Source organism: Lepisma saccharinum, chromosome 10, assembly GCF_977018435.1.
Source record: "Lepisma saccharinum chromosome 10, izLepSacc3.1, whole genome shotgun sequence".
Lineage (NCBI taxonomy): Eukaryota > Metazoa > Arthropoda > Insecta > Zygentoma > Lepismatidae > Lepisma > Lepisma saccharinum.
The window spans coordinates 46447449-46474457 of NC_139238.1; the positions used below are offsets into that span (position 1 = coordinate 46447449).

At 38.6% G+C, this 27009-nt stretch overlaps 2 protein-coding genes across 7 annotated transcripts in view; both read right to left on the minus strand.

Moving 5' to 3' along the window:
- Nucleotides 1–27009, minus strand: part of Rim (Rab3 interacting molecule) — a 500966-nt gene that overhangs the window by 337361 nt on the left and 136596 nt on the right. For all 6 annotated transcript variants that reach the window (XM_083129798.1, XM_083129801.1, XM_083129799.1 and 3 more), the window contains exon 2: nucleotides 5350–5554. In XM_083129798.1, coding sequence (XP_082985924.1) covers nucleotides 5350–5554 — 205 coding nt within the window. The remainder of the gene's footprint in view (nucleotides 1–5349; nucleotides 5555–27009) is intronic.
- The window catches only part of botv (exostosin like glycosyltransferase 3), a 607246-nt gene that overhangs the window by 285751 nt on the left and 294486 nt on the right, over nucleotides 1–27009 (minus strand). The gene's annotated exons all lie outside the window — the stretch shown is intronic.

Genomic DNA, 27009 nt, shown 5'->3' on the forward strand with positions numbered 1-27009 from the left:
ATTTGGCTACTGATAGGCTGCCATTCCGGAAGTTAATGCAGCGTTCCTTCAAGTTAACGCTAGATGGCAGGGTTCAAATTAACAGTATAGATTTCAGATATCCATCCCAACAAGATAAGAAACCCATTTACAATAAGGTTCATTTTTTAGCAAAATTATTTAAATTAATGTTTTAGAAGACGGAAATCAGAACTCTTCTTGAAGTGAATGATTTTTCTATTTAAAGTCACATCAGAGCAAAAATTGCAACTACCAATGACTATTGAGAAAATTATGTATATCCAACGTATAGCATTTTAAACATTATATTTTATTATATAAACGTATATTTCTTAACATAATTTCGCCAATCTGTTTACAAACTTTATTACTATATAATCACAAGTCTAATTTTTTCCATACTTTTGCTGTAAATGAAGAAACAAGGAACAATGGACACGGAACATAATCACTTCCGGTTCACACAGCCAACAAGAGAGTGTTATATACCTCTGGTTCTGCAGCACTATAGGGTTTGTAAATACGCGCCCCGTAGCTGGATATTTTGACGACCTAGGCAGGATTGTGCTTTGGAGCCCTTCCATCTCCCCGCACTACCAAGCAGCCAAGGACGTATTTAGGCGAGGGGGGGTCCAGGAGATCCGGAACCTCCTCGAAAAACTTAGTAAGTACAAAAATTAAATAATCAAAATAATGATATAATAAAATAATTAGAGCTGAACCACTTTGAACAGATACTCCCACCGATAAGGATACCTGAAAATTATAATACTAATTAAAATGTGTTCAAAATCAATATTGGTGTGTAAATAATCTTCTCCAATTATATGCATCAATTTACCAATAAATTTGCTTTAGAATATTGAATAATTACATCAGAATACTAAGAAGAGATGTTATGTAATAAAAACATAGTTTTGGACATAGACTTGACCTACAGTTTAAAGTGGGATCCGAAAAACTATGCACCTCCACCGGATATCGAACCCGGGACCCCTTGATTACAAGGCAACGACGTTACCATTACGCCATCGGCAGCCCTAAAATTAATATAATGAAAATATACTTGTTGTTTAATCGAAAGTTATATTTTTCCGTCGAACGTATTGTAAGGCAAGGATTATATTGGGATCATACGACTTTCAATAACTGACATAAAATATTATGAGAAACTTTACTTTCCGTGAACTGGATCTAACATTCTTTTGTGATATTTAATAAAAATTAAATTCTTTATCTATTTGACATTAATTTCCTCGCCATGGCAGTTGTTGTTTTTTTACAAATTTTGCCGATCTTAACTATACGTAGCTAAATAATGAATACGTGCAATTATATTAGTATCCTTGTATCGTCGTATTACCTATTCATATAATAACAATATTAATAAATTTAAATATTTTAATGAATAGTAATTTCAGTGTCCTTTGTCATAACGTGTCCTTCCCAGACATCCCCCTCCCGGACATCCGAATGGGGGGCTAGTTTACGTCCGGAATATTTTGCCTTGGAATGACTCATCATGATTGCAGTTTTTCTAGGGAAAAGATATATGCGGTAGCTTCCCGTTGCTTTCCGCACACCACTCTCTCTTTCGCATCTTGAAAGATCCCAGGGGGCCCCATTAATTAATTTAATATGATTTTAATTATTTTAATTTAAATACAATTATAATAATAATAATAATAAAAATAGACACTTGGCTCGAACCGCCCCCGAAATATATTTCTAGATACGTTGCTGCAAGCACAAACATTTTATGTGCTCCCTTCGATATTTTCTTCTCATGTCATGGTTTGTGACGTTTACATCCTACAAATTTTAAAATGAGGAAACATAAGAAAACTAATTCAAAATAATATAGGTTAAATATTCGTATTTTGCATTTCTCATTTTTAAAAAAAGTTTAGTATATTTAACAATATTTCAGTTATGTCTTACTGTTTGAATAATATGTTTAATAACGTGCTATTATTACTACTTTGGTAAATAGAAAATTCCAGCAGTGTGTTACCATAATATTTGACTACAAGTATGAAAAGAAAATAATTAAAATAAATATTTATAAAAAATCACGTGATGATCCCCAAAGAAAATATCTACGGGTCATTTAATCCATCATTTGAGAATCTTGAATGGGAACAAGGGTCGAGTAACACCTAGTATATTTTCCTTCTCCCCCTCCCCTGCCTCTGCCAAGTATAAATTTATCTGACTTTGTTGTCTTTAAAAGAAGCATTGAATGACGCCCTCTGTTCCTATCCCTCGCTATTGGCCTGGAGCTTATGGGCATTCGGTATGGTTGAAACAGGAGTAGGCTATTATGTTGGTATGGAAAAAGAGAGAAAAAGTGGGAAATTAGAAAGATAAAGAAAAGGGGAATAGAGAAATAGGGAAAAGAGAGAGAGAGAGAGAGAGAGAGAGAGAGAGAGAGAGAGAGAGAGAGAGATTGCAAGAAATAAATATGATGAAGGAGAAATAGAGAAAGAAAGAAAGACAAATAGATAAAATGAAGGGCTCGGAAGTAAAACATGTTAAGTGACATTTTGGTAATTTTTTAGTTATGAAGTAAAATGTGCTATCTTTCAATTTTCGAGTGAAATTGCCATGTCATACAATTTGCATTGGACTAAGTGAAGCCTTCTGAAATTGGTAAACACAACACGAAAACAATTTATATACAATATAGCTTCTAATAACCTTTTTTCTTAATGAACTCAGATATGACCAAAATGGCACTTATCGTGTTTTACACCCGAGCCCTTCAAATGATTGAGAAGAGAGACAGAAAAAGAGGGAATTAAATAGAGCGTGAAAAATCAAGGAAGAAAGAAAGACAACAATAGAGAGGAAATATAAGAGAAAGAGATGATAAGAGAAATCTATTTTTTGATTGCTTAGTTGTTTCAGTCCACTATATGCACAGATAGGCTAATCGGGACTGGACCTATAGTTTAAAGTGGGATCCGAATCACTATGTGCCTCCACCGCGTATCGAACCAGGGTCCCTTGGTCACAAGGCGACGACGTTACTACGCGACATGGGTGTGTGTGACAGGGAAAACATAAAGAAGGATAGGAATTAGCACGGAGAAGGGGGCTTCACACTCAAAATAGAACAAGAGATCATTACGTTTGCCACTCGCATCGACTAACTCATGATTTGTAAGCAAATCGTATTCAATGTAAGTTAATTCATTCCTTCCAAGCGAAAAGCAAGATATTTTCCCGCAAGTGTTTTAAAAATATCCACCGCCACCCTTAAAAACAGTGGATGTTATTTCGTTCTATCTACGAAACTTCCTCCTTCGTTGAACAAGATCCCACTTCCCCGTCTGACGCATGCTGCCGAGACAGAACCACTAGTGACATCTGTGGAGAAAAGAGTGAAGCAAAACGAAAGCTCTTTGAACCGTTTGCTGTTTCTCTGCAACCTGATTGCAAGGAAGTCCCTTTCACTGACGCTCTTATGCTGTCCTGAGGTTATAATTTTTGTACTTTATTAATTTTACGTTACACGAGAATCAATTAAGAAGTGCGAGCATTAATTTCAGAACAAGGCCTCCCCATCGTCTTATAACACACCCCTGCATTTTGAGAAAAAAAAATCGGATGATTTCAAATCAATATGACGGATATGACATAAATTTCTTCCCATCACGTCAGGATTTTCCCCTAGATCAGGATTTTTCCCCACGTCATCAAATTCAATCAACCCACTACATTATAACACTGAGTTTTGGACATTTTGTGAAGGAAATTTTTAGGAGGTATTTCGAAAATATAACTTACATAATCAAAGTTTACAATGTTCATGCCAATGTGATTTGTGAAGATAGAAGGTAGAATAAATGCTTAGTATTCTATGTGCATTTATAGTTATAGTTTAAAATTGGAGGATTTGAATTCTAGAAAACCAATATGTTACCACCATAAACAGAGCCATCTATTGAGGAAATGATGGAACTACTAATTTTATTGTGAAATTAAGGCAGTTCATATATTGGTATTTTCTGGAAAAAAATAGACGTGATGGTAAAAGTGGATTTCATTTTTGGAATCAGCCTGCTGAAATTATTCAGACAACAGTCATCTGCTAGTCATCTAAACTCATGCAGGCCGGTCTAACCAAGGGGTCGCACGTTCGATGTTCTGTGGCGAGACACATATTGTTTGAATCTCACTTTTAAACTCTAGGTACAGTCCCAATTAATGTTAAAGTCCCCTTTTCTGACCTAGTACCAATATTTATTTATATATATATATATATATATATAAATATATAACAAAAAATAAAAAATAATAAAAGCAAGGAATAAACTTATAATCTAAACGCCCATCAATGCACAGAAGTAATTTCATGCTGAACTACCTACACTATCCTATCTTTACACAACACAATCCAAAATCCATCCAAATATAAAAAAACCTAAAACATATCTAAAATATTTAATAACCTATTGTAAACCAACTTATTTCTGAAGAATCAAAAAATGGGTTGGTATCTTCGTTTTATTTTTTCTCCATATGTATGTATGTAATAATTATAAACATAAGGCAAAAGAAAAGGTGCCAAAACTTGGGGCGGGGGCACAAGGACTGTTTATTTTTTTCTTAGTAGATAAGGTTTAGCATAGTGCGGGGGCAAAGTGGCTAAAAGTGGGAAGGCAACTGTCCCCCGCCCCCAATAATTGCCGCAGTGGTTTTGTATGTAAATTGCTTGATGAATTTTGAGTAGGAACGCATATTTTCGCCTAGATTCAAGCGTGAGTAGCTGCAGTTCTTCTCTGCTCGTTCGTGAAGTCGTGTGTGCTGTATTTCGTATACTACGAACAGCCCAATTTTGCATTTTTTCTAATTTGTTAGTGTTATTTATGTTAATCCCATAGAGTACAGAGGAACAATATTCAAGTAATGCCCTAATAAATACTTTGTAGAACGCTAATTTGTGAGCAAGGTGCACATATTTGCAGACATATTGAAACTGTTTGATTCTAGGTGCACACATAACTCTCCTAACACTATTTAGGGGGAGGTATTAGAGGGTGTGGGAATGAATGAATAAACCATTGTTCTCACATATCCTAGATTTCCTAAAACAAATACATTTAAGGTAAATGCAGGGGCGATATTCGGTTCTTTATAATTATTTCATGCGCACATTTGGCTCAACGTATTACTGAAGAAAATTTCCTTATATGAGAAACGTGACATTGTGGCAACATCACAAGGGGAAAAATATAACAATTATAACAATTAGAGTCAATGATGGATGTCAGCTGCAGAAAAAAATCACAGGTAAAAATGTCCATTTCAGCATTGGTTCATTGAAAGATACTGACTACTGACCTTATTTGAGCGAAGTGTGACCTTTCCCCCGCAGCGCGCGCAACATCGTATACTACAATAGTTGCAGAGGTGACCGACCCCGTCTGCAAACTTGGTCTTGAGGCAGATGTGGCATGTTGCATCCAGTTCAATTCCGGCCTTCTTCTGCTGTTCGCTGCGCTGCCTGATCGTGTCCTCCAGCACCTTGACCTCGTCCTGCTTCTTCCTGCAAGCGCAAGTGACGTTACTGGTTAGTATATGCTACCGATAGGAATACCTCATCGAAATACATATTAGGTTAAAACGTAAAACGGGATGCTAAAATGTTCTTTTTTTGTGAAAATGACTTACCGGCATAGAATTACTGCAACGTACACCTGCTATGAACTATGGAATTCTATGAATTATTTCACATTTCAATGTCCACAATACGCCATATTCCAATTTTATTAACATATTAGGGTTTCTTCTTGCGAGAAAGGAAAGGAGAATCGGTGTGGCATTGTTGTCTGTATTTATTTAATTGCAATTATATAGGAAAGTTCAATGCATATTTCTGTAGCAGCAGCGAGCGATGTGATAATAAATTAGATTCGAATACCCATTACAATATATGATAGTTTTGTATTTAATCTTAAATAGTGGTTTAGATGAACAAAATGAAAAATAACTACCGTATATCTAAGTGGAAACAATATTTTGTGAAATTATTTTGTCATTATAACGGCCCAGTTTCTCTGGTGTCTCAGATTACATTTACGATATCGAGTTTCTGATATTCATCTTCCTTTGAAATGAAAATAATTACATCTGATACCGTTAATCTATTTATTATTGTTTCTTGCCGTAGACACTGCCATCTTTCGGTAACAATGTGAAATTGTTGTCAAATTTTTCTTTGATCGTGTATGGGTGCATTTTCAGACCTTTCAAGATTTCCAATACGAACGTTGTTCAGTGACTTTCGATTTTCGGTAACACTTTACTATACCGGAGACGGATTTCTTCAAATTTACAGGAGAAAGTACTTACGCAAATCATTTTCTGTAGCGTTGTTGAAGTTCGGGAATGTAGTTTTGATCCATTTTAATGCGAATGCATTTGGTTTTCTACGAAAATTTATTTCCGACGCGCTATTGCTGCTGCCGCCATTTGCTTCCTGCACGAGAGCACAATACACTCTCGTATTGTCCGTATATGCTAAATTGAACGAAAGGAGTGCTAATGGAACCTAACCTAACAGGCCTAACCTAACCTAGTAGGCATACCTCGTCCCCGTGATGGTTCGTGGGGCTATCGTGATTTTTGGGCTAACGTCAATGGTTTTTGGAGCTACCCTTGGATTGTTTGTTGGAAATAAGGAACAACAGTAAGTACTCGTTAATGTAAGAAATAGGCATTATTTTCGTTAGAAATTCATTATTTCACCTAAAGAAGTGTTCCGCAATGCAGAATAGTACGTTAGCAATGTAAAAAATTGCGAAATAATTCATTGATAGGTGTCTCCGGTATAGTAAAGTAGTACCCGATTTTCAATTTTCTTCGGCCACGAATGCTATTATGCTTCAATGACAATGATTCGAGTATGGTGACAAAAGGCGGGCCAGATAAATAAACTTGGTGGGCCGTGGGTCGTAGTTCAGGCAATGGTGAAAGAGATCAGCAGATAGCGTAGATGGTGCTTAATCCATATCCTACTGAATGAACAAAATTTTCAACATCTGAGCGTGAAAACAAAGACTAATAACTTTGTAGATATTGTAATCTGTGAACTGGCAGGAACGACTGTAATGTTTGTGAAGAAACGTAGTTCGGTCTCAAAGTTTTTATTAGAAGTACCAAGCTACATTATAGCATATACGTATAGTATAAGATGGAAAATACATTTTATTGTGACAAAGTTCCTGTCTCAAATCAAAGAGCGAAAGGAATATTTATTGACCGAAATTAAATTGTTGGTGCTATTTATACGCGTCACATTATACGGGAAGACTAAAATTTCCATATCCAGTTTAAAAGTTGAGGCTGTGAAGGGATCAGCACATGTAAGGACAAAACACCAGAAACACACAGCCCCACAGAAGAGTTGGATGTGTAAGTATTACCAATCAAATTGACAATCACCACGTATATTATCTGTTTTACACAATGAGAGCTTGAAGTATTGAAACAATATGTCAAACAAGCTGCTGAGAACATCTGCGCCAGCATACTTAAAATCCATTCCTTAAAAATTCCTTAAGATGCAAAAATAGTCATGCGAAATTTACCGAGCAATACTTGCGCATCCCACTGTACCACGTGTAAGAGAGATGGACATTTGGGTGCCTTCATGAAGGTCACCCCGTATCGATATCGATACGTATGATACGATACAGTTATCGTCAAATAAAAATCGTCAGTCTGTCTATAGTAATACTTCTAACTACTTATTAAGGAAGTTTGCTTCTCCAAGTCTACCGTGGTATCTTCCTTGTTCGTAAAGTGGGATGCTTAAGTATTGGTCGGCAAATTGTCCAGGACTATTTTCATTCAATTTAATTGCATCTTCCGTGTTTTCAAAGAATGGATTTTTGCGGATACTGGTGCGGAAGCTGTCAGCAGTTTGTTTTGTGTTCTGTTTAAATTCTTGAAGCTGTCATTGCGTAGAAGAGAGAAAAAAACATGGTAGTGGAAATTTGCTTGGTAATAATTATGCACTCTACAGTCGAATGCAAAGATCATACAAATCCAACTGCGGCGATAAGGGTGCCGAGACTCCATGTTGCTACGGGGAGGGAACTCCATCAAACGGATGGTCCTAACCATTGGTAATTTTATATATTTAAAATATATTTTTTCAAAGGATGGAGTTGAAAAAGTGGAAAAATTCCCTATGAAATTTGATTCTTTGCGTGCAAAAAATACAAATTTATATGAAACATTATTTACATTGCAATCGAAGATGACTTTCATTTCTCTGTCTAGCGCCAAACAAACTTTTTGACCAATAAAATAAAATAACATGATATTAAAAATCCATACAGTTTTTTTTGCAAAATGGTTGGTGTTGTTTTTCATTATTCGAAAGGACTATCAGGCTACTTTTAGATTTCTATATAACTATTTCCATATAGTATTCATTATGTAATAATCATAATAATTAAAATTTTACTCATTCTATTTTTATCGAATGCTAACGGTGTTATATTATGTTCAAGAGGATTCAGGTTTGATTCTCGGTGGAAGAAAACTGCTTCGTGATTCGGATTCCACTCTAAACTGTAGGTCAAGTCTCGATTAGCCTATCTGAGCATATAGTAGACTTAAATATTATATAAACGGCCTCGCTAACATCGCTAAATTCTAGTAAGATTTTTATGTGCAAAATTAAGCACACCGGTAGAGTGAAATTATTTTCACAACATCTCTGGTGTTATGCCTGGCAGCGAATCTTAAACTACCGAAATCTCCAATCAACAAGCGAGCTGTTGACGTCGTCTCAATCCAGCTCCTATCGCTAACCTTCTTGCGCACGCTGTACGCTGTTGTTATGCTCGCTCGACGTGCGCAGCCGGCTGGAGATGTTTTGAGAATACCTAGCTACTGACTCTACTTTACGTATTGGAAACTACAGAGAAAAGTTATGGGGGCCTGATTTATGTAGCGTCTCGAGTTCGGTTCTGTAGAAAGGGAACGTACAGTCACTGCGCAAGGTAAATTGTTCAGGCTCAGGAACTGAAATAAAGTGTCAGAGAGTTGGTTTGAGTTGGTGTTTTAAGTCCACTTTATGCACAGTAAGGCTAATCGGGACTGGACCTACAGTTTAAAGTGGGATCCGAACCACTTGTGCCTCCACCGGGTATCGAACCCGGGACCCCTTGATTACAAGGCAAAGACGCTACCACTGCGCCATGGGGGAGGCCCCTAAAGTGTCAGAGAGGCAATTGAAACCTCTGCACTAGCATCAGCGTACTTCATTCCTTAAAAACACGCAGGTGTGCGAGAAAACTGAATGAAATGCTGATGGGAAATTTGTATGGTGAAATTTTTGTATCACACCGTACCTTAGGCTTTCACGAAAAAGATCCAGATTTAGAGAATTCTACAAGTGTGAGGACCACTTCGAACGCAAAACATCCACTCCTGCGCGCCCTTCGATATCAACGAAAAACCAGGTACAGTCACCGACAATAAAACTGGGATACCTAGATCCTGAGATACTCGTTTCCCTGCAACGTGTTTTGTATGCTGCCAAACTCTACGTCGATAGAAATTGCCATTGAAAATCCACTTATCGCCTAGAGTTAGGCAACACGCATAACGCCTTGCAGGGAAACGAGTATTTCAGGATGTAGGTGTCCCATTTTCTTGCTGGTGACTGTACATGTCTTCCAGGAAATCAACTGGGATAAAATAGTACACGAACCGTTATTTCTTCAAACACCTCGTAAACATATTCCTTGAAATTTTGGTGAGGATGTTAGGACCAAAGTGTTACATGACTGACAATAGTAGTTCAAGAACTTTCCGAGAGGGGTTGGGGAGTCTAAACCCCTCGAAGATACTTTCGAAATAATAACACTAATAAAACATTGATGATGATGAAAAATCGCGAAAAAAATTACCTGCCTTTCTTACCTCCTTTTATACCGTTTCATGTATAGCCTACATACACATAAATATATAAACAGCAATATTTAAAGCATCGAAATTGTTGTAAACAAGGTATTATTATTATTTATGTTAACTGGAATTTGTAACTACTAACAGATATCATAACTATTGATTCTGCCCCCTATAGGGGAAGCCAAACGAAAACTATAGCGGGAGCCCGGACCCCTCCCCGGCCCTCGGTTTCGGCGCCCGGGGTGATGTGATATTTTTCACACCTGGAAAATGATACATTTGTTACAATCATGCAGTCATAACTTTTTCCTGATTAAAGATAGGTTGAAGAAACCTTCACCACTGCATTTCTTGTGAAATTCTAGTCCGACTGCCACTCGGGAAACACAGGTGGGTGATCTAAGGTCGGAACTTTTCCGGCTTTGTTTCCGCATAAAGCTGCTACAGGGCCCACCCAGCCTCAAATCAAATGGTACCCGGTGGGGGTAAAGGCGGCAGGGTCGAGGTGCTGATCACATCACCTCCAAGATGTCCTACATCGAAAATATGTGGGGCCTACCCCCACACACCTTAAATGTGCATTCATGCACGGTGCTAAATGCACAGTGAACTTTGACTTTACCTTTACCTGTATGTATAAATGTTATTCGTTTCTGTAACCCTGAGTAACTACGTTTATTTTTTACATACTCATATACGATCCCTCTTCTATGTCAATGGCTGAGGGCCCCCTAGAGGCTCACTTCTCTCCGGGCTCCCCCGCACTGCGGGGTTCTGCGGCTTGTAGATCCGGCACTGACCATAGCTTCGCGTAAGGTGCCGCCGCAAAGGTAAAGCAGAATGTGCTGGTGTTCCATCGTGCATGAACCACATACACAACCGCTGGTGAAGGGAGAACATCTTCCAGCATGCGTGGAAGATGATTACGTAGGAACTGAAGGTACCCACGACCATTGAGTTTGGGTTGCAGGATGGGAGGTCCCAATATGAAATCACCTACTCCACACATCCACACATTCAAGGTGAAACGTTGCTGATGTCGTGACTCAAACATTTCATGGGGATTTTCGTCACACCATACGTGAGTATTATGAAAGTTTACAATTCCGTCACTAGTGAATCCAGCTTCGTCTGTGAACAAAATGTCACCTAAAAAGCGTGGGTGTAATGCAAGTTTTTGCAGCATCCACTCACAAAACCTAACCCTGGCCTCGCAATCCGTTGCTTGGAGACCTTGTACGCTTTGGAAATGGTACGGGTAGAGCAACGGGCGGTGTAAAATACGCCACACACAGCTGTGAGAAACACCTCGCTCCTGTGACGCGATCCTCATAGTTGACGTCCCTGGTGCTTCTTCAACGCGTTGTAAAATGCTTTCATATTCTTCCACTGTGATACGTGTAGGCTTACCACTTCTTTCTCCATATTCAAAACTATCGTGTTCTCGGAGGCGTTAGTGTAATCTTATGAGCACGCAACGATCAGGGTGCCGTCGGCGAGGAAAAGCTTCCTGGTACAGGCGTGCAGCCTCCACTGCATTGCCGTCTGCTCTCCCGTAGAAGAAATGCATGTCCGCATATTCCTCGTTAGTGTACACACGTTCCATTTGAACCGCAAAGTACATGCACTTCACTGACAGACACTGTTGTGCGTATTCCGTCTCGAACAGACTGAACTACGTCTCAGTGTGCCTTCTAGCCTCGACACAAGTCACGCTGCCCCCTGACGGTAAGGATAGGAACTACGCAAATTACGTATTACGTAATACTAGTAGAACACGTCGTACCTTTTACGTGATTCAAAGGCACCTACAGTATGAAGTACAGTGATTTCCAATAACGTCATGTAAGTTTCGATTAGGGATGGTATCGAGACGAGACGAGACGATACTTTCTTTGGTCTCGGTCTCGTCTCGTGTACTAGGTGGCCGTCTCGGTCTCGTCTCGAACACGTCTCGAGGGTGGTGGTCTCGTTCTCGTCTCGTCTGTAGAGAGGCGGTCTCGTTCTCGTCTCAATCTCGAATTCGAGACGAGACCGAGACAAGACCGAAACTGGTCTCGGGCTCGGTACCATCCCTAGTTTTGATTAACAATAAGTACGTGTGTACGTAGGTATCGTACCTACATCCTGCATTCACACCACACCACTACTGTGTCACAGTGCCCAAGTGGTAAAGTGTTCGGCTTACATTCAGTAGGTTGAGGGTTCAACTCCCGTGACCATCGGAAAACACAATTCTTTCTACCACTGTAGGTATTGGTATTGTTTCTTTCAACTTACGTATTCTCATTTTTGTACGGGTGTATCTTCCGTCACAAAGGTGGGATGGAGGTTTTTCAAAGGCCCTCGTCGACTCCCTTCACACATCATACTCTTTCCATCTTTTACAAACTACCAACCACAGCTAAACACTGTTTTCCCATGACATTCGTCAGCCAACGAGCATTTTGCTTGCATTTACTGTCGGTGTTGCTATACCCATTGCCCCTCCGGCAACGCAACCATGCTAAAATTATCCCGGTTTCGTCTATCGTGTTTCCGTAATTGTGAATGGTATCTGGATATCATGTAATTGACGTCCACCTGCTTCCTCAGCTACCCCTTTCCGTATTAATTCTACGGGGAAACCCATTTCCTATGGGGAGTCTATTGTGCATAGGTCCCTCAGATCTCCCAAGGTGCTTTTCTGGTAGAGCGCAAAAGATTCCATTATGACTTCTTTGGAACCGCCTTTCTAACTGCCATAGTACTCGTCCTACAGAGATGTGAACTGTACTTTCCCACACTTTCGGTTGTGTCTAGGTCCGACACTGAGCATCTCTCGGAAAAGTGGAAGAGAAACTTTCGTCTAGGTTTGACGCGATGTATCTCTGGTTTCATTTATGACCATCACTTATGATACACCCTGTATATATATATTGACTGCCCTCCCCACAAAATATTCCCCCAGCTTCTCCTCTTTGATTTCGTACTCATAACTTTTCTTAAGTCGTTAATATGAGAGATGTACGATAATCAAATTCTCGTTTACAAAGTATGTGTACAGTCATGGACAGTTCTGGGTTGTAATGATTTTATTGAATGTCATTGCTACCGTTACAACTCAGAAGTGAGCGTAACCGTACTTACATGCGCAACATGTACAACAGTGGCATGATTGTATCGTTAATTACACGATTTTTTACCTTCGTGCCGGACTACATAGAATCTAACCTTGTCGATTTCATTTTAAAGGCATGACTGAATATTGTCATTGAATCTGTTTGATCTGTTTAATCGATTTTCCTGCCATCTTGTGACCAGTTCCAAACTAGAGAGAGAAATATACAAGAACACCTTTAAGACAACTTAGCTAATTCCATGCTACGTTGTGTTGTTTTTAAACATTACATGTTCCGTGTGACTGTCATTCATAGCAAGTGAGATTTCCGTTTGTCATCTGTTTGCTATCATACACTCCCCCTCCCCTGAATATTGGCTGTTAGCCTGCAGAAGTCACGAAGTTAGCAGATATGCTTGCATGAATGTGTAGCAGTGCGTACGTATATCGATTACATTCAGGCCATGCGGGCTCTAATTGCCGGGTGCAGCATTGCAACGACCCACGCAGTATCTGTTTCAGTGTTGCAAGGTCTTGAGTCTGCTTATCACTGTTATGCATCGGTGATACCACTAAGAACGAGGGAATTTGTTGAACTGTTACAATCATTGTTTTCCATTTCGTATTTTGCTATTACAGTTTAAAGGAATAGAAGCCCGTGGAAATAGTGATATTTTTGTCTAATCCCCTACGCAATTTGTGCGAATTCTGCTATTTATTAAAAATGTGTGCTTCCATTTGAAAAGTGGTTTTGCATCTTTATTTTTGTTATTTTAGGTCGGATTTCTGCCGCTTTTGCGTAATCGCCACGGTAATGGTGAATGATGGTTAAATTCATGAAGGGCTAATCACAATGAACACGCATGCCTAGGCCGAGACTCGAACCCAGGAACTTGCGAAAATAGCTTCAAAATTCGACGAGTTCGTTCTTGAAAATCGAATAAATATATAATGTGCGGGTTCAAACTACCAACGCACAAGTGAGTAAAAATATGCACTGGTGGTATATTTTTCATACCAAGTGTAAACGTTCACTATTCAGTTTGCCACTGTTATGCGAAAGAAACATATTTTTGGCAAATAAAATGTCATATTTCATTAAACAAAATCTATAATGTAAATAAACAGGCTAATTTATTTGTCATGGGTAGTGGTAGCGTCGTCGCCTTGTAATCAATGGGTCCCGTTGTTCGATACCCGGTGGAGGCACAAAGTGATTCGGATCCCACTTTAAACTGTAGGTCCCGTTCTAATTAGCCTTATTGTGCATAAAGTGGACTTAAAACACCAAATCAATCAATCAATCCTTTGTCATGATTACGTTTTATGAATGATTATTTCTCTTTCGATTCTACTTAATTCGAAGTTTATACCTAGGTAGGTTTAATGGTAATTATTATGTTATATTTTATCATATATAAGATCACATATGTGGTTTGCTGGCCACCATTTTAAACCTTCATATTTGACAAAAGCATGAGATATTGGCGGACTACTTTTATTTAAAAGTTTGTTTTCAGTCTCAAAAAAGCTAATAGAGAATAAACTACAGATTAAAGTGTGATTCAAACCATTGTGATAAGTGTCTCCATCGAGAATCGAACGTGAGACCATTGATAGGAGGCAGTGTCAAGGAGGCCCTGGGACTTTTAGCATTGATTTGTATATTGTTCACATGTTGGAAACCTATTATAAAGTAACACTTTTTGCTGTATATTACTTTTAGCAGAGTTTGGTCTGTCTAAAAATAATGGAGCGCATTGATTTAAATTATTTTCACCTTTCTCCATCTCACAGTTGTTACCTTCATTTTTTTAAAAAATTATACTCAGATGTATAATTAACGATGATGTTCAATGAAAAGACAGGAATTCACTTGGACGACCATCATTGAAGTAGTGAAAGTGATATGTAATATGACAACACTTTTTGATGTACCAGCAGCAACAAAATGATTGACAGGCAACGACGTTCCCTGTGTGTTTCTGGTTTCTTGCATAAAACGGATTTCCTCTGTTGTGATTGTGCAATTTCTCTTATGGGATTTTCTTCCGGGATGTGTATGGGCACACGGTGTGCTCAGACTTATTCTGTGGTTCTAAAAACTCATTTTCAGCTGTAATACAGGTCATGAAACATTCCATGCCCAGAAATCTTAACACATAACACATAAAAAATATTGTTCATACAAACCAACACATAAAACATTGTTTCTCATGCAAATTCACACATCCAATTTGGCTACCCATCCTATTCAAATCAACACATACAACATGCTTGCTCAAGCAAATCAACACATACAACACGCTTACTCATCAAAACAACACATTACAGCTTGTTTCCTAATTCAAATCAACACATACAACATGTTTGCTCGCGCATATCACATAGCAGAAATGACCGTTCAGTGAATTGCTCCGAAAGATATTTATGAGTTCAGCTACATTTGTAATGGTTTCTACCATCACTTCCATTTTATTCCATATTATGACTATAAAAAAAATCAGCTTTTGAATTTTTGAATATGCAAAATACTTTAAAGAATATCATAATTGTTAACAATAATTGTAATTTGTAACAAATATCAAATTCAAAATTATTTTAAATTTATCGGTTTAACAGTTTTCATGTAACTTTGTTTAAACAAAGAGCTCTGTTATTCTATTTATAAAGTAAAAAAACTCTGAGTAAGAGCTGAAAAGTTATAAAAGCAGTAAATAACTTTGCTAGGCGTTTCGTACTAAGTTTTTTAAAGAACCAGTCAGTGCATTACTAAGCAATGTGTACGATTAAGAACTTTTTACTTAGGCACGAGCATAAGCGGGGCCGGATTAAGACGAAATTGGGCCTGATGGTTCGGTGAACAATAAACACAACAATGTTATAGTTACGTTACAGCGCAAAGAATAATAGTAACTGTATAATATGTAACGCTGTGTCTAGGCGTCCGAAATTGGGCTCCAAATTTCATTCTAAGACTTATTTTCAGGTTAATATAGCAAAAGAAAACTGTTCACCTTTCGGAAAATTCTCGTCTGTTTTCATCTGGGCCTATTTCAGGAATGGGCTTAATGCTGCAGCAACAAGAGCACCGACCTTAATCCATCACTGAGCATAAGGCATTTTTAAATTATGTCTTGGTTATTATTAAATGGTTATTCGTTATTTCGGAATTGTGTTTCATTTTCGGATTTATTCCGTTTCTCACCTATTCTGTCCCGCGGTAATTCCTTTCTTTTCCCTTTCATTAGGATGGCCTCCCCGATGGCGCAGTGGTAGCGTCGTCGCCTTGTAATCAAGGGGCATCGGGTTCGATTTCCGGTGGTGGCACATAGTGGTTCGGATCCCACTTTAAACTGTAGGTCCAGTCCCGATTAGCCTTACTGTGATTAAAGTGGACTTAAAACAACAAATCCATCCATCCATCCTTTCATTAGGTATAGAGTTTGGCTGTTGTATTGATTCCGATATTCGAGTTCATTTCTTTCGTGTTTCTTTCTTATTTATGTTATTTCTTTCGTGCTAAGAACCTTTCAAGGTTGTATCGTTTCAAAGTTTCAATTTCAAATTAATTTCTTCCGTGTTTAACACGTTCGAAGGTAATGTTGTTTTGTGTTTAACACATTTCAAGGAAATTTCATTTGTGCTTAAGATGTGTAGAAAAATTTACTTTGTGCTGTACACGCTCTAAGATCATTTCTATTGTGCCTAATCCATTCCATTCTAATTTATTTTGTATTTTAGGCGTTAATTTGTGATTTTAACGTTCTAAGCTAATTTCTGTCGTGCATAACACGTTTCAGTTATTGTTTTTAAGTCCATTGATTCATTTACTTTATTTTACTTCGCTTCTTGTGCCACTTTTGGCTAATTTGCAAAGATGGGAATGAGTGATGATATGATGAAATTGATGCATGAACACTCACAAACATCCATGCCCAGGCCAGGATTCGAACCCGGGACCCCTGGCGTCAAAGCGCGATGTGCTAACCACTCCGCTACGGGGGCCGGCGGTTTTCAAGTCCACTTTATGCACAGAGGCTCATCGGGACTGGTCCTACAGTTTGAAATGGGATCAGAACAACTATGTGTCTTCAACGGGTATCGAACCATTACAAATACATTACCATTATGCCACCGCGGAATACCGTGCTTAACACGTACGAAGGTAATTTTTGTTGTGCTTTTAACATATGCCAAGGTAATATCTTAAGTAGTTTGGGCATTGCAAGGGATTTTTTTTTCCAGTTCAAATCCGTTTCAAGGTCACTATTTCGTGTATAACAAGTTTCAAGCTTTACGCGTTTTCAGGTCATTCTTTCAAGCTTAACGCGTTTCAAGGTAGTACTTTTAAGCTTAAATCGTTCCAAGGTCTGTGTTTCAGGCTTAACGCGTTTCAAGGTCAGCCTTGCAAGCGTTGCACGGTCTTTCTCTCAGGCATAACTTAATTTCTTCTGCGTTTAATCCGTGAGGTAATTCTTCTCCCCCGATTCTTCGAGATCTTTTATGTCTGTTCGTTTGAGTATTTAGTTTTACTTCCACGTTTAGTTCTGTTTCGCGATTCTTCCCGTGTTGAATATGACTTCTGTCCGTCGTAAATATCCTCGCGAGTTTCTACCAGTAGCGTGAACGACTTGTACATTGTGGCAGAACGACACATTGGCGTAGTCACCAGCTTCCAGGGGATATTCGGCTACGCAGCGGTAGTCGTTGTCGAGGAGAACGTATGGATCTGAGTTCACGTTGCCTCCTCAGGGAAAGATCCGACACGATCACAGCCCTATCTTCCGACTCTACGTCTTGTTTATGCGGTATGTTTCCCTTCCTATCTTGTACCATGCAACTCGCCGTGTTTTATAGGGGGTCCACCAACTTCGCTATTCACACGCAAACGTAGCACAAGACTCGCCTGTCGGTGAACCACGACGCGGGCTGAAATCGCTAAGAACATCGGACTTAAACTGCCTAGGGTCCTGTTCATTTAGGGAGTTTGTTAGCAGTGGTTTAAAAATGAATGATGAAAACAAAATCGACAAATAAATAAGCCAAATCAATCAATCAATCGTCTCGTGTATGAGGGGACCTGCCTCGTTCTCGGTCTCTACTTCAGGTGAAAATGTCAGTCTCGTTATCTAACTCTTCTCGATTGATAAACACCCCTCCCAGTTTTGTCTTGGTCTCGAAGAGCAAGTTTCGGACTCGTTTTCGGTCTCGAAATTCTCTCAGTCTTAACCTCTTAAGTTCACAAGAGTCACATACGTGCACCTTACTTCTGAACCACTAATTTTTGTGTGTAACAGTATATATATATATATATATATATATATATATATATATATATATATATATATATATATATACAAGGGTTGGATAAAAAGTAATGGCAACACTGCTGTCCCGTGAAAGTGGTGAGTCACAGCGCCACAAGCGTTTCGTGGCTGATAAATAAATGTCAGACGAGGAAGTATAGTGAGTGGGAACGATTGTATGTTATTCAGTCAAAAACAGCAGTGCTCTGAAGCAGAGGACGAGAGTGCAAGCGCCCTAACAATATGTTTAGGCAAGAAGAACAACGTCTCTCAGGCAGACGGTCAACGCAGCCTACTTCTGCACCTTCTTGCAACACCACCTTCGTCTCGCATTAAGAAGGAAGCGACGGCACGGTGTCCCATCATCCTGCTTGACAATGCAAGGTGTCACACTGCGAACAATGTGACGGCGCTACTGCATAACTGGTAGCGGGAGGTACTGGAACATCCGCCGTATTCACCGGTATGAGACCGTGTGATTACGACCGTTTTGTCAAAATGAAGGAACCACTGGGCGGGAAGCACTACGACACGCGCGAAGCCATCATACGTGCTATAGGGCGGTCACTGCGGGACATCGACAGAGATGGACGCGCTGACGGTGTACGACGCCTTCCATACGTGTGGCAGAAGGTCGTAGAGATGAGGGGTGATTACTTTGAAGGAATGTAACACGTGCTCCTCTGCCAATACAGTCAAGTACCAATTATACCAGTGTTGCCATTACTTTTTATCCAACCCTTGTATATATATATGTATATAGCTGAGACCCGAGTTGTCCTTTCGTCCAACTCTAGTCTCCATGCTGCTACCGGGATTTCCGTTTCAACTTTCAAGCTGCTTCTTGGTCGTCGTTTGTTTGCTTCAATTTTATGGTTAGAACATAATGGCGTCATCTGACACTTGTGTGCAGGTAAGGGCTATTATTTCGTTTTGTACAGAGGTATTTGTGTGTTTTTGTGATAAGCAAGGTTAATAACTCTAATTATGGTTGTCAATTAGAATCGTATCAAAATAAAAATAAATAGATATATATATATAAAAAAAAACTGATTTGAATTTGAGTCATACCTTAGTTCTCAGTTCTGCATGTTTACTGTACTATAATTTGGACTTGTCTGTGCAAATACTGATGTAAAAATATCACCATAGAAATGTACTTCTAAATAGAAAATTACAAATTTACTGCAAATGGATGCGTATTTGTGTATGTATGTCTATGCGTAACAGCATGGGGATCTGGGGTTTGTACCCCCTAACCACTTCCTCCCCTCTTTCGATAATTCCAACTGGATATTGGATTTTCTTGTTTCACGTGTACGTAAATAATTTCTGCTTAAGAATTCATCAACTTGAGCATGAAATTGCACTTTTTATCAATAAGAACATAAAAAGAAGGTAAGGGTAACAAATATCCCTAAGAAAAATCCAATTCATAAGATGTATAGAGAATTCTGGAAGAGATTAGTAAAATAAAGAATAAGTCATGCTCCTGACATTTTAGACTAATATACACTCTTATGGAATAAATCTACACGATCTAACATAATTGAATTATGGTTAATTGCAGAATGTAGGAATGTACAAGAAGTTATTATGTACTCTGTATGTTATACATTCTACTTCAATTTATGTGTTATACAACATAATAAGCATTGTTTTCTTCTTCATTCCTTGGTTTTATTGATGATGAAGGCATTATGCAGACTATAAATCAGAACAATATGAGTGAAGTACCAAATTCATCACATGAAGAATGCATTCGCATGGAAAATTAAGAGTGCAAATGTTCAACGATTTTATTGAACTAGTGATAATAAAATGATGCAGAACAGAAGATGTTAATTGGCTGAACTCCTAACATCACCAGTTAATTCTAATCAGACATTTAGCACATAATTTGGCCAAATCATATCACAATCATCCTCTAGAAATATACTTAATTGATTCTTTCTATTATTATTCAGAAAAAATCAGAAAAGGAAATAGAGGAAGTCAACAAACTTCCATACCTGCAGTTAGGTATGGCCATTTTGGACATTCTCAACAGCTAAAGTTGTGAGTGGTCACAGTACATAGAGTCAACATCATATTTTTAGCTCTCAAGCACAGTTTCCGATGTTATTTTTCAAGTACCACCTCTTCCCCATTTTCACCAAAATGTTTTGCGAAAATCGGGATCAACAAAATTATAGAACTAGCATCTGGGATCGAACCTGGGACTTCTAGCTTGGTGCTAGAGCACTTGATGCTAAAGACGACAGCACTAACCATTCCGCCACGTACAATGAAGAAATACTGGTTCAGCAGCTCAATATTGTAGGAATAAAATTAATTTAAGTTAAATAACCAAATCTGATAAAATGCTAAGGTTGTTTTATATTTTTTTTTACTGATTGAAACCTAAGGTTCACATATGTATACCACCATTTTTCGTTAATTTCAAATAAAAATATTTTCAAAATTGATATTTTTGTGTTCAATTAGCTACAAACAATGCGGGGAAACCATGAATATGATTTTGTTACTGTAAACAAAGTCTCAGGTCTCAAGTGGTTAAGGCTCTCAAGGTCATTCTTTCAGGTAACACGCTTCAAGGTCATTCATTCAGGCTTAACGTGTTTCAAGATGATTCAGGCTTAATGCTCTTCAAGGTCATTCATTCAGGCTTAACGTGTTTCAAGATGATTCAGGCTTAATGTTCGTTCTTCAAGGTCATTCATTCAGGCTTAACGTGTTCCAAGACGATTTAGGCCTAACACGTTTCCAGGTTATTCATTCAGGCTTAACGCGTTCCAAGGTAATTTATTCAGGCTTAACGCATTCCAAGGTCATTCATTCGGGCTTAACGCGTTCCAAGGCCATTCTTTCGGGCTTAACGCGTTCCAAGGTCATTCTTTCACGCTTACAAGGTCATTCTTGGAACATTCTTTCAAGCTTAACGCTTTAAAGCATAAGAAATATGAACAGAGTGTCACTGCACAAACTTCCACAGCATATAGAGATCGTTAAGGAAACAACCTTTCTTAAGAACGTTTATCATTTTGATATCTCATTAGGTGTCAATAATGGATTTGTCTTGCCATTACGATAAACAAAATATATTACAAATACATAATAAATCAAATATCGTACATCATAATTTATCAATTAGTGTCTGTTCGTTACTATTTAGTTTTACTTTCACGTTTAGTCCTGTTTCGCGATTCTTCCCGTGATGATTCGATACCCGGTGGAGGCATATAGTAGTTCGGATCCCACTTTAATCTGTAGGTCCAGTTCCGATTAGCCTTACTGTGCACGGACATAAAACATCAACACTCCCCGTGATGAATATGACTTTGGTCCAACGAGGCCCACAATTTAGGACTCTCGTATCGATTTCACACAGGTTTATCTCGATCTCTATCTCATCTCGATAAATCTCTAAGGGTCTGGTCTTGTTCGAGTCTCGATATTTAAAGCACCGTGTAGGCCTAACCTACTCATGTAAGCATATAGGAGCGAAATTACGAGATGGAGTTATATCTTGTCCAATAAAGAAAAATGTGCGTAGCCTGATGCATTGGACGGCGGAGGTTATGATAAATGTGTGTCAAAAGACAGATCTAGCAAAACGGGTGTGACTTTGAAACAGGATTGGCGAAAATAATGTATCGTGGGTGCAATGACACCTTTTGAACAGAGATCACTGGTGGACAAGATTAACGCTGAACTCTTTTATCTAAATTCGAAAATAAATTAAGTGGCCCTTAGGTTGGGGACGTTCTTTTTTTGGCACAGTTCCTCGATGTGAGTCACGTGACAGCACATAGTGATTTCTCATCAGTGATGTACTAACTGGAAATCCCATTGAATGTATTCATAATTTCTTGGCGCTTAACATTTCGTCATTCACCTTATAGATTTCCATCTGCAGTGTTGCCAACAATTGTGTTTAGCTTCGCTATAAAGCATTGATCATTAGTAAATACGCCGTACGATCATTTATATTGATTATAATTGCTAGGAAATTCAGTTTTATAATGTGCAATGATATATAAATATAATAAGTGTCGTTATACTTCATTCAGTATGTGGTAGGCTACTTCATTCTTGCTGTATCGGCAGGGTTCGAGATATGTTAAGGGCCTTCCAGGTGGCCTAGTGGTAACGTCGTCTCGTTGTAATCAAGAGGTCCCGAGTTTGATATCCGGTAGAGGCACATAGTGCTTCGGATCACACTTTACACCGTAGGTCCAGTCTCGATTAGTCTACCTGTACATAAAGTGGACTTTAAAAAATCAAACTCGATATATTTTAACATTGGAACTGACCGAGACTAGACAAAACTTCTTATATGTTCACCTCGTCTCGTGAATTATTATTTCCGTCTCGTTCTCCGTACAGTCTCTTTCTTTTTATTTCGTATATTTTACGTTATTTTTCTATCTGTTTGGTTAATCTGGACGATAAATTATTCTAAAGTCTGATGGAATGAAAAATATGACACAGGCACATCTTGACTTGGATTCGAACCTGCTAGTTGCTGATCTGGGGTTCAACCAGCTACTAGTAAATGAGTAACTGGTAGTGAAGGTGGTCTGAGCGTGGTGCTGATCACATCACCTACACAAACTGTGGGGATGTGGGGGCACCACATCCCTCCATATGCTTTAATGACGTATTGAAATGTGATTTAAAATATGCGGGGGTGTAGACACACACACCCACATACATATTGTAATTTATTTTTCGGTGGGAAAACCTATTTAGACAGCATCATGCCAGCAGGGTGAGCTCGCCGAAATTAAACACCTCACTTTAAATCATGCATGTATCGCCATCCAGACATATGCTGCTATCCTATTTTATTTTTTTACATTAAAGAAGGGATTTGTAGGTTTTGGTCAGATATATTCTCACTCAGGCGGGTTGGCCTTTGCACCGATTGATTACACGGTCCTTTCTTGCATACTAAATTCTTTACAGTTTTCCGACAAGAAATATAGCTGTCAGTGGCAACGACGAATCTGTACTCCATGGCTGGATAGATACAGGGAAGAGAATAACGTTTTTTGATCGCATGTCTTCAAATCCAGGCCTTAACGAAAGAAGAAAAATTGTTCGTATTGATGTCCTCTAAATGTTGTGAAAAGTTTGCCGGTTTGCAGCGACATCTTCTCTCTGTGTGTATGTACAGTCATCGACATTAAAATTGTAGAAACCGAGATCCTAAAATACTAGCTCCTCTAAGTCTACGACGATGAGCAAACTTCAATAGCAAGTTGTGCTACAGCCGTGGAGTTAGGCAGCTCACATAACACCTTGCAGAGAAGCCAGTGTTTCAGGATCTAGCTGTCCCCAGTGGCGGCTGTTGGTCTGGCTCTATAGATGTGTGCACTTCAGCCTCGTGTCCAAAAGTGTTATTACCTCTCTCAAATACTAACACCCATTTTTGCGTACATAATAATGCTAAATGTATTGTCAACCCAAGTTTTGACCACATTTCACTGAAAATGAGGCTATGGCAGAGTTAAATTTCACGGAAAATTTTTAAAATAAGATTTTTTACAAATTTGAAATACCTCGAAGATTTTCCCGCCGATCACGAGACGAGCGGTGTTATTGTAATTTGACGAAATTTTTGATTGGACAGAACATGTAAAGACGCAATGTAGGAAAGCTTATGGAACACTTAGGAATCTGAATCGTTTCCGTGACTTCCTCCCTGCGGAATGCAAGCTAAGACTCATCCAAGCATTAATCTACCCATTGTTCGACTATTGTGATAATGTTTACGGCCCTCAACTCTCGCAAAAGCTCAGTAAAAAAATACAAATAGTGCAAAATGCGTGCTTCCGATACATTTTTCAAGCAAAAAGATCCGATCATATTCTTCCATTCTTAAATAATAATCAGGTTCTTACCATGGCAAACAGAAGGAAGTTGCACTATCTCTGTTTTATACGCCGCATACTGACAGAAGGTAAACCGCAGTACCTGTTTGAGAAGATGCATTCCCGTAGGGAAATACATCAGTATGTTACACGTAAGCGGAACAACTTCAATTTACCCCATCACTCTACCACGGCCTACAAATCCTCTTTCTCCTTTTCGGCTCCCAAAGCATGGAATGCGTTGCCTGCAAATATCGCTAGTGTAAAAAACCCATTATATTTTAAAGGTAAAATAAAAGATCTGCTGTTAATGGAACAATGGCAGAGTCGGGGCACATACTGAAGGTATCAAGTCACTCACTAAAAGGAATTGTATTATTGTATTATTATTACTATTGTATTTTTTATTTCTAGTTACACTTTTTTTTTGCAACTAATTCCTATGTATTTTTTTCTTTCTTCATTTTTTATTTTTATTATTATTATTATTATTTTACGTTTAGCTTACTGCTCCATAAGTTTATAATCATCTCATATGTATTCTCATATTGACAAGGGTTAGGTGGCAGAGCAGCCCTTGGCTGAACCTCGCCCGCTGAATAAAGAAAATTTATTATTATTATTATTATTGTGCTATACATAATTCAGCATTCGATAACTTGACAAAAATCACTCAAAACATAGAAATACCCATTTACAATTTCATTACTGTTATCAAGTCACAAAATATTTAATTAAAAACTTCCTCCTTCGCTCCACTTTTAATAGTGAACAAGGAGAATAATAACATTGGCGTACATCAAAGAAGCCTTTCCAACTACTACATGGAGTAATTCAGTTGTAATCTATCTAGCAGTTGTTTATTTCTAGTGACTGACTGACCGGACCAACATAATCAGGCGAAATCAAGAGAAAACATATTTTAAAAAAATAACAATACTTGCTCAGTCCACACTGCTCTGCCTCTTACTTCAGAATTATTCTCTCACTTCCGATGTATCCGTATTATTACTGCAGTTGCTGCACGGTTTGTAGCTAACTTCCCTCCAATTATTCAACAAAGTTAAACATTACGTCTCTGCTTTTGGTATGTACAGTTTTCCCTTTTATCATGAAATCAAACACTTCGCACTGAAACGGGAACGAGCTTTTGACAGTGTGGAAGAATTTTGCAACGCAAGAACAGTCACACAATGGTAACAGCTGACCGATATACCCTCCCTCCGCGCGCGTTGATAATTCGACTATAGCACCACAAAAACAATTTATTTTGGCCAAGCCATTGCAAAGACAATGCAAGGCATTACTTTAAAAACGCGTTTTGCTTTCAGGTGGCCCCCTGCTCCCTTGTTTCTTGACCCCGCCATGCTCAGAATAGGGTGGGCAAAGATACCATAAAATTTACCTTCTGTAAAAAAAAAATCCCTCAACAATTTGCAATGATTGCCTCGACTCCATCACACGGTCTCGAATGGAATGGGTTTGCAACACTACACTCCGGCGCATGACTGCTGCTACTAACACACGAACCGCTGTGCGCACGAGTTTTCTAAATCCCGAGACATTGCGTCCAAACCAGAAGAGCCAATCAGGATTCTCTACGCGAGCGTGAGTCAACGCAACTCGACTTGTGCGTTGCATTGCGTTGCGTTGCATTGCGTTGCCATGGCTTACACAGGTTGATATCACTGATCGTAGGTTTCTCTATCACCTTTCTTGGTGAAGCGAACATTTGATGTTTTGAAGGAGATAGAGTTCAGTGAATAAGTGTAATAATTACTATTTGCATTACAGATTTATTTGGGTGTACACGTGCGAATGTGCGACTAGGTAGAAACCGCTACTGGCTCTCTCGAAGTTATTGTCGTTGACTGTACATTCACACATCATCTTTAACCGCACTTTGAAGCGAAGACAGACTAGAGAAGCACTAGATAGAGGACTGTTTACCAAAATGGAAGTAACTTTAAACAACTCTGCGAACGGTAGTTCGTAACATCTTCCCACAATTGTACGTATAAAATAGTATATTTCTTCTAATATTATTATGATAAATGCAATTGTGCTGGAAACACTTTTTAAAACAGTAAAAAAGAAGGAAAGTGCTCCCCTATACTTTGCACCACGCCATGAAGGCGTATAGGGGGTGTGGAGTTAAGGCCCTACACTTCCTTGATTACGGCCGAAGGTGGGGGTGATGTGATCAGCACCACGCCCCGGCCCGCCTTTGGTCGAGAAAAGAAAATGACATTAGCTGGGACACTGGATTAATATTATTACTAGAATAAATAAACAGGAACATCTAGGAAAAACCTAGCACCTACATTAGCTAAAATAAATTAGAAAGGCACCCCACCCCTTGCTTCATGTAAAACAATATGTACAAATATTTTCGAGAAAACTCATGTTAATGCGTTTTCATGAGTATATTGCAATAATGGTATTCAAATATTGCCGTTACATATTAATAGCAAAATTGTTTTGTTGTTAAAACTGTTAGCATTGCAACTGGAAATCATCGGAACATATAAATTAAAATCTAGATGATATAAACGGTCATATGAACCTCGAAGAACACTTTGAAAACAACGTTTAATGGAAGTGACGTAATGTTTCTCCTCGAATTCAAGGTTAAGGTCCAAGATATGTTTTTTAGGATTCGTTCTAATTTGAAGCAACCAGGCCACTGCTATTGAAATCGATTATGAAAAATAAGCATCGAGTTATAGAATGCTATTCATTTATATTCTGTGACGATGAGAAAGCGATACCGACAGTGTAAACA